This window comes from Halichoeres trimaculatus, unplaced genomic scaffold (assembly GCF_033239565.1).
Source record: "Halichoeres trimaculatus isolate MK-OKI-2021-1 unplaced genomic scaffold, fHalTri1.1 fHalTri1_scaffold_10, whole genome shotgun sequence".
NCBI lineage: Eukaryota > Metazoa > Chordata > Actinopteri > Labriformes > Labridae > Halichoeres > Halichoeres trimaculatus.
Window position 1 is genome coordinate 1817916 of NW_027437187.1, and position 12745 is coordinate 1830660.

Genomic DNA, 12745 nt, shown 5'->3' on the forward strand with positions numbered 1-12745 from the left:
ATAAATCTTGTGACATTGCAGAAGCTTATCCAAATAATGCCGTAATCAAAGCTAAAGGTGGTCCAACGAAATATTACAGTGTGTGACCTTGTTTTTTGGTGGGGCAGTGTATATTTATCATAGCTGAAGCTAAAAAGAAAATAATTTGTTTACTTTCACTACTTTTCTGTATCCATTAGGAAAACCACCCCCAGAATTTGAAGTCTTACTTCCGTTGTGGCTGTAATTCTATTCATATGTGTACCTGTTTTTTTGTTTCTATGTATATTTTTCATTGGAATGTTTTTTTTTTTTCTTTTTTAAGTCCTTTTTAATTTGCAAATCATCTGGCACCAACTGTCCACCGTATACCACAATACCATACTTAATGTTTCCCTCAGATGCAGACATACTTCTTGTTTAAGGTCAATGGACTTTCTATTCTGCCTCTTCCTTATATTTTTTCATGTCCCCACGTTGGTGTGAATTCTCAGATCAGTCATTAGCAGAATTAACAGTAGGAGCCGTAGCCATCACTCCCTCGCCCAACAGGATGAAGCCGGGGTTAGACCCAATATGCTGTTATTCATCTCAACACAATCTGCAGCCTCGGGCAGGGACTAACAGAGACTTACAACAGCGTGCCAAACATTCTCAGCAGATCTAAACAATGTGTGGTAAATCCAAAGAACATAACACGATATCACAGAAGTTTGTCAGCGCAGGCCGTTCCCAGATCATGTAGCAGTGTGGAGTGTAATGAGAGGAACAGTAGAGGTTTGGCTATTTTAGTGCAAAGAGGAAATGACCTTTAGCTTCAGTGTTCAGAGCACAATAGATTGAACAGAGGACCCAGAGAAAGGTGAAGCTGGGAGTCTTTGTAGCTGCAGAGGAGCTGAGGCCTGGGGGCATCATTACCACTGCTGGACTCCAGGAGGAAGGACTCACAATGAGACGGGAAATTCCCTCTCACCTCAGAGGTGAGGACGGTCGCAGAGAGCTGCGTTTAGCCTGGAGCTGAGAGAACAGAGGAGCTGAAGGGTTGAGGGTTTAAATGCCTGGGAAAGTCTGCAGCACAAAGTCAATCAGGGGTCATTACCATTGGACTGTCACGAGGGCAGGTGATGTGACTGACAGGCCCATAGGGATGGTATTACTCCACGTAAATACCTGTGGAAGTATTTCTGACGTAGCAGAGGGTTTGTATGATCAGACATGGTGTCTACACCACATGATGTAACACTAACCCACAGTACATGGATGGTCATATGACTTAGTTCACACACGAGCCTCAAAGAGAACACTAAATCAAAGATAGGCTCAGTTCGGACAGAGGTCTATCTGGGGCCCTACTGACTGTAAAGTGGGCCCAGGTAAAAGTGTGATGTTTGGACTGAGCAGCATAGAAAGACAAACTGATAAAACAGCTGACTGATTTGAGAAATGCATTTACTGTTGTGCAAAGTGACTGAGAAAAACTGTAATCCTGGCTTCCTAAATGATCAACCACCTGTGAATGAACATGGTGCAGTAAGAAGGGACGCATCCTGACAGTGCACAGTGACTGATCTGATGAAGCACTGGCTGGAGTGTGTCTCCCTCTGTGGCAGCAGAGGGACTTAAACAGCTCAAAAACAGTTAATATAGACCTTAGACAAAAAATCAGCTACTCTCTGCTGTCCGTAAAGGCTTAAAAAATCAGACTTAAATGAAAGCCAGGAGCATTTGTCCAAAAATAACACTGTTGGCTGTAACAGGACCAGCAAACAGATAACTAAAAAATGAATCTTTTCACATGAAGCAAAGACGTTCTTCATATCTTCTTTTGTTTCTATAAAATGTTGGTCAATTCATCCTGTGTCTGATCAGGTGAGGCTAACCCAACAGTCTGATGAATTTTCTGTGTAAAGTAGAAGCACAGTATCAAACACTGTGTAATGCAAATATTGACAGAATATCGTGTTGGTGTACCCTCCTCTCCACGGATACTGCCTAACTGCTCTGAAACAGGTACAATCTCAGATTGCTTTGCTGTAAACATGCAAAAACAAAACGTATTTAAAATACTGTCTGAATTTTTTTTTCCAGTTATCAATCTTCCTGAAAGTTAGGAGGTAAGTGACTCCTGTATTCCAGAAATAAATGAAATAAAATAACTTTTAGCACATTTTTAGTACGGTATCCATTCCAAGATCTTTCAAAACTTAATTTCATTTAATATAAGGACAAAAAACGAATTCATCTTCATGTTATGCCTGTGAAGGTGTTCAGTCCTCTCCTGCTGTCAGAAGGAGGCGCTGTCTCACTCAGTAAACTAGAGTCCGATAGCTTGAAACCTCAGAGTCATTTGATATGCTGTGTTTGTGACAGTTCGCTGTTAGCTTTGGAGCTAGCTGCCCTGACAAAAAGAGCTGAATAAAAACGTGTGTACACGTTCACGTCTGTGCAGAAACAACCCTCGTGTTGGCGTTGGAGTAAAGAAAAGGTAGTCGCTGTTACTTCCAAACTACGGGCGCAGACATTTCACGTCACCACTGGTTTGTGTTAAACTGTCTGTGAGTCACTGCTCTGCTGTGCGGGCCCGTGCATAACCAGGAGTCAAACGACGCAGTAAAGGGAGACATTGGACGAACATCCAAACGTCTTTTAACTACCCGAAGTCGAGTTTGAGAGCCCTTGTTGTAAAAGAAAAGCCGATCAGCACCAAAGTGCAATACCGTCTTTAACTACTAGATGACACTGTTACTCCACAGACAACACCAGACACCGGCATGTTAAGAAGATTATATAACGACTTGGTTTTCCCGCCAGTACAACGGCTCGTTGGTCTAGGGGTATGATTCTCGCTTTGGGTGCGAGAGGTCCCGGGTTCAAATCCCGGACGAGCCCATCTTTTCCCATAAAGGATATTACTTTCACCGTTTCAAAGTATGCACACCTCTATTCTGTTAGCTCAATCTTACTAAGTATTCTGCTGTGAAATGCAGGCAGGCTTCCTTGTAACATCCCTCATTAAAAGTCACCATCTAAACCAGTAGTCACCAATGCAGGCCCCCACAAGAACCACTTAAGGGGCATGCTTCAAAAAAGAAATCATATATATCCTACCATCATTGTTTAGTAAATCATTAATAATAATTGTTAAGTAGTTAATGTTGCAGTGTCTTCTCATGGTATTTCTACTACTACTAATATTACTGTTACTAAATAGTGATCCATGCAGGTTTATTCAGGAGGTTTGTATCAGACAGGTAGCCCTTTGTATCACTCAAATACCTTGAGGTAGCCCTCAGTCTCAAAAAGTTTGGTGACCCCATTTTTAAACACACCTCAATAATAAACTCTCTCATTCTAATTAACCAAGAAATGATACCAAGAACTAAGAAAAAGCCAAAACTGGACCCAAGAAAAATAACTCCCTCTGTCCTGTTTGTAGCAGACATAATGATTGAATCAGTAAAATGACTCTTTATCTGAGGAAGCAACAGTAGAGCAATCATAATTTCTATTGTCCAATATTTATTTATTTCTTTATTTGAGTAGATGGTTTTGAATGAAAAAGTAGGGCAGAGTGAGGAAGGGGAAAGATTTTTTCCACTTAATTTTTCATCCGCTTAAAGCGTTTTCATAATTCAATAACAGTAAAAACCTGTCTTTTATTCTTTGTTAGTGATATATTTAAATTCTACTCTCACAACTTTTCTTTAGAATTCACACTTCTTCAGTTGAGAAAGAAACTGAATATTTTGAGAGGCAACATAAGGCTGCATTCAGCTTCCTGTTGCCTGTTTTCATGTTTTGCATGTTGGTTTGTTGGGGTACGGAATGTAACAACAACCTAAAACATAATAACTAACTTTTTTGGCTCTGAAACCAAAGTGACACATAGGCGTAACTCCTAACAAGGTATGTGTTTGTCTTGGAGATGAATGGAGATCAGATCTTCTTTTTAACTCTTCTTTTCTTTGTTCACAACATTTTTTTTCTTTTTTTACCAGAAACAACGCCACAGGGTGAGGTATTTATCAACAGTTGGAGCTACTGTTTAAAATGTGACAACAAGCAAACTTTGTCAGTTTGTACTGTAGTTTAGCAGCCAGCTACATTTAGCTTTACTCACAGCCTGGTGAGTGTCTGTAATGTCTTATGTTAGCAAATCAATGTTATGTCCTAAGCAGAGCTAACATAACCTCACTCTTCATTTTAGACTCTCAAGTTTGAACAGACCAGTGCACAATAACTGATGCATGTGGGTTGGAATCAACATTAGCACAAACAGTTTCACCTGTGTTTTAGCCTTTAGCTTGTGTTTTAGTGCTTAGCTCACGTTTTAAACTTTAGCTCATGTTTTAGCCTTTAGCCTGTTTTTAGCTTGTGCTTTAATATCTAGCCTGTTTTAGCATTTAGCTTGTGTTTTAGCCTGTAGCTCATGTGTTAGCCTTTAGCATGTGCTCTATCTCTCTCCTGTTTCTCTTTCCTCTGCTCTTCTGTCCTTTTTTTCTGTCTGACAGTTAGGCTCCAGTGTCCACTATCACTACAAAATTAATCACAGAAATTGTTTTCAGCAGAGAAAAACACAGATGTGTCTTCATCCATCCATTTCTTAAACCACTTGTCCTGTTCAGGGTCGCTTATGGCCGGAGCTTGGTCCAGCAGTCTCAAGGTGGGAGGTGGGAGGTGGGGTACACCCAGGACTGTTTACCAGTCAATCACAGCACACAGATCTCCTGCTCGAACCCAATCGGGAAGCTAAAAAGTAGAATTTAGGAATAACCTTTAACGGTGCTGACAATCTCATTTTTAAGTGAGGATTAGGTTCAGGCAGAGATTTAGAAGGATTTTATTTGAAGATCACTTAGAAACTCCTCACAGCTGCTTTAACATCACTGATAAGTTGAATTCTTTCTGACTTTTTGAAATGCACTAAATCAAAGTGTCTGCTGTGAAAGAGTTGGTCACAGTTCTCAACACTGGTAGGGAAAACGTAAAAGCTTGACACAAAAAACAGACATTTTTTTCCTTAAAATAGAACCTTTATTATATAAAAATGCTTTTGATACAAAAAATGTCACAAGTGTAAAGTACACAAAGCATTTTTAGCTGAGACACAGATACAGGTTTTAAGGAGTTTTACTGACACAGTGGTTTGAGGCGGGGCGATGGCCCAAAATATAAAACCAGTCAGAGAGTTCCCACTTCAACAGACAGGTTACCAGCTGACTCAGGTGAGCCTCACCTGGTCCAACATGGCCAGGCACAGATTTATGATATTACATCTAAATGAGAAAAAGTAGGGTCCAAAAACAGCTTTCTGTCCTTTTGAGAGTTGAGTAAATGAGTTTTTAACAGTCTGTGTCTGAGGCTACAGTGGCTCTCAGGTGTGAGGTTTTTATTTATCCTGCTTCACCTGAAACATTTCAAAGATCTTCTTTTGTCATAAAGTTTGTTTGGTTTCCAGGGAATTATTTTTCTCTGCATAAGTACAGCGTCTCCTCACTTTCCTCCACAGATGCTGTGATTCTAACAATTCAGAACAATAAGTGGATTTTTCCCCTTGTTGGGACTAATTTTGGCCCTCTATCTGGGGAGATCAGCCCTGGCTCTGACAGCAAACACCACCATAAAAAGATGTTAGAAAATGACACTGAAGGAGAGGTGTCCTACAAAGGCAGCTGATGGCAGGTCTGTGGGAACAGTCTACATTCCGTGAGCCTGAATGAAAAGGTTGGTTTAAAGGCAGAGGTGCAGTGGGTCGTCCACTCCTGTGTTAAAATGTCATCTGACATGAGACTAAACCTCAAACAGCTCCTGAAGGCACGGCGATCAGAGTGAGGGAATAATCAGTGCAGCAGTCAGAGGAGCGGTAAGGCCATGAAGGGGTTCAGACCACTGACCATGACCTCAGGACCTCAGATAAAAGAGGTGAGCACCTGAAAAACTGAAGGTGACGGTGAGCTTCAAACACCCTGCATCCATGAGTTACTGCATTCACAGAGAAGACACTGTGATAGTTTACCTAATCTGAGCCCAGGATTCTGCTCAGAAATTTTACACAATCTGTGACCATGAGGGCTCAGGTTTGCTTCTCTTTATTAGAGTTAGACTAGAAAAAAAACTAGACTTAGAAATAAATGGACCATAACTCTGACATGATCCCACCTTAACCAAGATAACAACTAATAACCTCTTTGAGAGGGATCTCTGGAGGCACACTTGGATGCAGGGGGCCAGTTTCTAAAGTCTAATCTGCACAGTGATTGGCCGGGTGAGGGAGACCTTCAGGTAACGTCCGTCTCAGTGTGAACTCTTTAACCTTTTCAAACAGACTCCTTCAAACCAACAAACACGAGGACACAAACACACAACGATCTACACAGAAATACAAAAGTCGCTATAAGAATAATCTGTTATTAACTGTAAAATAGCTTCATGATCTATGGTCAGTATGAAAGTGGTAATTTGGGTCTTTTGTTCTGTGTAATTACAAATAACTGATAGAGTATGTACACAATAGCAGCAAACAGACTTTTGGTAAACGGGAAAGTGAAGGTAAATGTGATGGAAGAGGTTCAGATTCACTTCTCATGACTCGATCATTGACTTCATTACACATATGTACAATAGCTTTACATGTCATTTGGTATGTTGTGATGTCATCAGACACGGACAGGACTGTTGTGTCTTTGTGGGGAAAGCTTGAATGCTTCATGAGGTCCAAAGTTCAGCTACAACAAGTTCAGGATGTGACATGAGGGGAACATTTCTCATTGACGTACAGAGGATGTCACACTTTGATCGGGCCGGGCCATGAAACGGTTTAAAAGGACAAAGACATGATTCAACTAGCTACTACATTTTACAGGCACTCAAAATCCAGTCAGTCTGCACTTCTTGGCTAGCACATTTCCAGCTAACTTCTTTTTCCAACATGCAGCTCACTTCAGTGTCTGGATTGTTGCTGTTTCAATCATTAGCTCTGTTCAGGGTTTTATTCTTTTTTCAAGTCTGAAGTTATCAGAACAAAAAGACAGGACTGCAGCTCAGCTGGCAGCAGCTGGCAAAGCCCTGAAAAAAAAAAAGAGAGCCAAGTTTCAACATTTAACTGTTCAACTAAAGTCAAAGTTTTTATATCGCCTTTAGTCAGTGAGTTTTTCCATTTTTATGAGATCTTTGCAAAAAAACTAGCTTGTAGCTGTATGTGTTAGGGATGGAACGGTTCACAAAATCATGGTTCGGTTCTGTTTGGTTTTGTGGTCATGGTTTTCGGTTTGGTTCAGTGTACATTGTTGTTGTTTTTAACACCCCAGATTATTATATTCCCTAATAATCTACCACTAACAGATTATTTTTAATCAGTTATGTCATATGTAGCCATGAAATACCTGACAGAATGAGGCGGTTTCCCATTTCAAACATCATTAAAGCTGAGTGAAACATTGCTAGTTTCAACATGCCAACTCCACAGTGAGGAAAGTCACTATTGTCTGTCCCAGAAGCCACTAAAAGCCACTAAATGACACTGCTGTCTAATTTGCATAATAATGTAACTGTCATGGTCTCTGTAGGAGAGAGAAATAACGTGGTTAAAGACCCCCTGAACTGAGTGAGGAAAACTGAACTGAGTGAGGAAAACTGAACAGACCACATTTTTTTCATAAACCGTTCCATCTCTTGTTCATGTGCCATATTTTTCAGCCTTACAACAGCTGACACTTTTAGCTGCAGCTCAGCTTGCCACCCCTGAACCAAAGATCCTCTAAAATCACTGAATTAAAACATAAAACTGCTTCATCAGAGCGTTTGTCTGTTGGGTTAGGCACCGTTTACTTCTGAGAGGAGGACTCTTCAATTGATGGACTTCTAAAACAGTCAGAGCTAATACAAGCTGAGTAGCAGCTCAGCTCAGAGCCCACCAGAGAGGATCAGAACAGTATTATTATTAAAATGAAACAGCTTTTTTCTTTTATCCGCACTTTGAAGAAGGAAAACTCAGCCTCCTGTTTCTAAACTCTGATCTGGGCTGAGTGCTTTCTTGGAGGCTCCATGGCTAACAGGACTCTGTTCAAACTGGCAGCGTTATCAAACATAACATTGTGATAAATATTAATAATGATCAATATTGAAGACATACTGTGATCACATGTTTGGCCCAGCCCTGTTTGGATCTTGGCCTTTTTCCCACTCACTCCTCATCCGTTCATCTATTCATTCATTCATTCATTTACTCTTCTACACATTCATTCAGTCATTGTCTGTGGATTTCTCTAACGTCCTACATCAAGTGAAACATTCACGGCTGTCCACTCGCTCATGGCTCCTCTGCTCGGGTGTCCGTCTGGCCTCTGTTTCTCTGAGGAGCAGTGGATCAGCCGGCGTGAATAATAAAATAATTCCTCTCTGATTCTTTTTGTTCATATTATTTTAACACTATGTACAGTCCTACAAACAGGACGCTGTGAGGAAGGAAGAGACACAGGTGTGACAGTGGGACAGCCACACAGCAACACACACACCTCTCAGTCTGAGTTCATGCACATGTTGGGGAGTTCAGGGGGCGGGGGGTCGGACTCATGCGTGGACAGACTGGGTTTCTCTTCTTTTGACGGAATGACAGTCACAGAGGGAGCATCCGGACACGTCTACCTGCTCCCTCCTGTCTGTGGAGACTGAGGAACACCTGGAGGACAGACTGATCTGATGCAGGTCACCCTGAGAGCAGCAGGACGACTGGAATGATACAACCACCGGTGTGGCACCTTGGGCAAGGCACTGGAGCTGAACCAGCAGACAGAGAGCAGCAGGTGTGAGGCTGGAAGTTGGCATGAGGTCGTTCCCTAACCCCCCTCCCTGTTCTCCTCACAGGACTGGAGCTGTTGGGGGGTCATGAGGAGTCGGTGCAGGGTGAGGGGGGAGGAGGGCACAGGTGGAAGTATGAGCGCTCCGTGGAGGGGGAGGGGGGGCAGCTCTCCTCAGCTGACAAGTATTGTGAGCGGGGGGTGGGGGGCGGAGGGTAAGGGTCCGAGTCTGAGTTCAGGTCCATGTAGTACTTGTTGTGTTTGCCGTGGCTGCCGTGGCCAACAGCCTTCCATCGGCCCGCTGAAGATGCCAGCCCAGCCGGCGGGTGGTGGGGGGTGTAGTCGCTGTCGCAGACGTCGGTGCTGCAGGGCGTTGTGGGAGGGGCTGCTCCTCTGACAGGATGGTACGGTCTGAGGGAGGAGACAGTTTGGATCAAGTTTAACCTTTGACCTTCAAAGAGCAGAGGACGTTTGACACTGAGAGGACTATGCACATCAGCCTTCCAGCTTTTTACCCGTTTAAAGTCACGTTTTCGTTATTTATACCGACCCATTATGCTAGCTCATTATACTAACCCATTATGCTAGCTCATTATACTAACCCATTATGCTAGCTCATTATACTAACCCATTATGCTAGCTCATGGCATAGCTCAATATGCTTGCTTATGGTATAGCTTAAAGTGGACATATCATGCTTGTTTCTCCTTTTCACTATGCCAGACTAGGATGCCTGTAAAGCATTTCTGCCCTCAGTACAAGTCATTTAGTTCCTTCATTGCCCCACAATAGCGTTCTCAATATCCTCATTTAAGGCCATTCTGAAGATCTCGTTGAAACGCTTCGTTTGGAGAATGACCTCCAGTAACCTCGCAACGTCACAGCCCTTTGTGCTCTGATTGGTCAGTTCTATCAGAGGGGCGGAGGGGGTAGAGCCAGGGGGCGGTTTTTGCAGCATGGCAGTATTTACAAAATCGCCACATTGAATGGAGCAGACCGAGCGAGTTTGCTGTTTGCCAAAACTTCACCGTAAGGCATTGATAGCACTAATAAAATGGCAGAGTGTAGGATACGTCCTTTTGTATTGGACCCCGAGTCAGACCCCGGACGGTTCTGCAGCTCAGGAGGAAGAAAATCCACCTGGACACAGATCATCTCAGGACGCTTCAGTGTGGTGAGTCAAACCAGTACTGTAACATGTATCGTTTATACGTTTATACTCGGCTCTTGGTGGGTGTATCCCTTGGTGGCGGTTGTGTGACTAACTGACATCACAGAGGCAGGGCTTGAAGCAGGAAAAAATCCTGTGCCTGAAAGCGGGGGGGGGGTTACTGCGTTTAATATTGTTTTTATTAATAATAATAATAATAATAAAAACAACATTAAACACAGTAACACTAATTTTTTGTTCACACAAACGGTCAGTCAGCGATACAGCATAAGTACCTGTGGCCATCGCTTCTGGTAGGGTCCACAATTTTGATGTTGGATAATTATGTTTGATATGATCAAGGCGGATGATGAAATGCTAAAGTTTACCTGAAATAGATTTAAAACCTTTTTAAATATAAATGACCCCTGTGCACACTCAAATAAAGACTACCTAAATCAAGTATTCAGCTCTGAAATGGTTGTGCTCCTTAAATATGAAAATATGCAGACTATTGAAACAAAGTAATTAAAGGAGGAGCATAATATTGCATTCAATGAAAGTTGTGAAGGTTGAAGATTAATTGAAAAAATAAAAACTAAACTGAAAAAGCTTTCTAGAAACACTGTCTACTTTAATATTTATTTACAACAGTAATTTTTCACTAATAAACTAGTACCATACTTTCTGTACTACAAGTCACTTCGTAGTACTATCATACATTTTTTGAGGTCGTATCAGTCAAAAAAATTGGTCATGAAGACGAAAATAACGTAGGCCTACATAAGTCACACTGGACCATAAGTTTCATTTATTTAGAATGATTTGGTTTGTTTACAGTATTTCCAGAGTGAACTTTTTACATATAACTTTTAAAATGTTTGTTTATTAGGAGGTTTAAATACTGTTCCTACGGCTTCTCATATCTATGATCAGTTTCACTTCTCTACGTGTGCTCCTGTCTTCTCCTCCTCCCCTGCTCAAGGTGAGTGTTGCTGGTGAGAACGGTGCTCTGTGAGCTTAAATGAGCTCCATCTGATAAATGTCCTCACTTTTAACAAGTTACGGAATATTTGGCGCTAGATTGTGACTTAAATCCCGGAATCCGTTTACCATAGAGAGCAAATAAGACGCGAGGAAGTTTTAAAACACGTTATCAGGCGCTAAACACCGGGAGCTGTCACAGTGTCCGAGACGAAGGCTGAAGACCAGCGCGTCTGGGGCGCCTCTCAGTAGAAGACTTTGCGAAGGGACCAATGAGCAAACACTGTGTGCAGGCAGTGCTCGTGGGAGTTGTGGTGTCGTAGTCTCATACTGCAATGGGTTTAGTATTTCAGATGCCGTTTCAGAAAACTACAATTAAATAATTCAACCCGCCGAAGTCGCTAGTAGGAGTGACGGTTTTACTGAAATTCGCATGGATGAAAAATACATCCATGCACGCCCGATTGCGTGATTACAGACTCGCTGGCGGCGCAGTTTTCGAGCGGGTATCCCGATTACGTGGTAAACTTGCTCTCTGAAGCCAAGCTTCTTTGTTGTCCAAAAACATCTCTCAATATCACTGCTTCATTATAAGGGGTTGCTACGCTGCTTCTGCTCTCCGCCTCCGTCATTAATTACTCTCTTCACGAAGCACATTTATCTGACAAATTAGACGGACAGTGCCATATTGGACGATCGTTCTGCCAGTCACACTCATCATAGACCAATACGCATCAAGCCACGGTATGACGTAGCGGATTTGGGCCGCTGCTGCTTGTTTGTCAAAGAGAGGCGGGAGCTGCTCTCGGCAGCTCCCGCCTCTCTTTCCTGACTGGTTCAGTCGGAACTCGATCGAGTGAAATCAACGGAGGGCAGCCAGACCGACCTGCAGGATTTCACAATCTGGCAGGTTTGTCTACGCCGGATTTCCGGCACTATGCCTGAGGTCTTCAAGCCCTGCAGAGGAGGAGCTGCTTTATCAGATTACTCCAATAAAAAGAAAGGATCCTCTTGTTGTCACGACGTTTGAAATCTCGCGGTCATCTCGCAATTACTTATTTTCAGAGGCATCAAATCTCGTTGTCGGATATCAGAAAAAAAACTATATCTCATTTTTTGAAAATTCAGGGGGTGAAAGGTCTTGTTTTCAAATTTATTATATTATATGTAAGTATTAAATCAGGGTTCAGCATGATATGTCCTCAAAATGCCAGGTCATGTGGTAGCCACCGATGCTAGCTCATGATACAGCTTGTGATACTAGCTAATGCTGCAGCTCATGATGCTAGCTCATGATCCTGACACTGAAGCAGCAGGCCTTTTACAGTGTGTTCAAAAGAGGCAGAGAATGGAGCTGAACAGAATAATGAAAAGAGCAGTTTGACGACAATTAATATGGCACTGTCTTGTAACGGGAAACCTCTGCTGCTCAACATGGACTCCCTAGTAAAAAAAATCTGCAGTTCCTTTAATGTCCACTTGAGGCTGTCTTAAAAGTCAGAAATCCATTTAGGGTCATGAAAAAAACGGATCTTTGAAGAAGAATTAAACACCTTTTTGTCCTCTCATGTTTAACATTATACCACAGTGTGTAGGACACATAGAGATACCAAACATCAGAACTCTACAGCAGTGACTGTAAATAAAGCCAATAAAAACAACAGTCCAGATGTTGATGACAGATGTCACACATGGCTCGCTCTGTCGGTGTGTGTTACCTGTAGGATCTGGTGGTGGAGGGGCTGTTGGAGGAGTAGAAGATCTCAGTGTTGTAGAGAGAGCGATCTGTGGCCGGGGACGGAGGAGGGTTCAGGATCTGCAGACAAAATATGAAAAT

At 42.4% G+C, this 12745-nt stretch overlaps 1 protein-coding gene and 1 non-coding gene across 2 annotated transcripts in view; one reads left to right on the forward strand and one right to left on the reverse strand.

Moving 5' to 3' along the window:
• The first annotated feature begins 2796 nt into the window (after positions 1 to 2796).
• trnap-ugg (transfer RNA proline (anticodon UGG)) lies at positions 2797 to 2868 on the forward strand. Its single transcript has one exon. It is a non-coding gene; the product is annotated as a tRNA-Pro (tRNA).
• Positions 2869 to 5052: 2184 nt separating this feature from the next.
• The window catches only part of lrp5 (low density lipoprotein receptor-related protein 5), a 79217-nt gene continuing 71524 nt past the window's right edge, over positions 5053 to 12745 (reverse strand). The window contains exons 28-29 of the mRNA XM_074677283.1: positions 12627 to 12724; positions 5053 to 9185 (exon numbers count right to left, since the gene is read on the reverse strand). Of these exons, the coding sequence (XP_074533384.1) occupies positions 8861 to 9185; positions 12627 to 12724 (423 nt within the window). The 3' untranslated portion in view covers positions 5053 to 8860. The remainder of the gene's footprint in view (positions 9186 to 12626; positions 12725 to 12745) is intronic.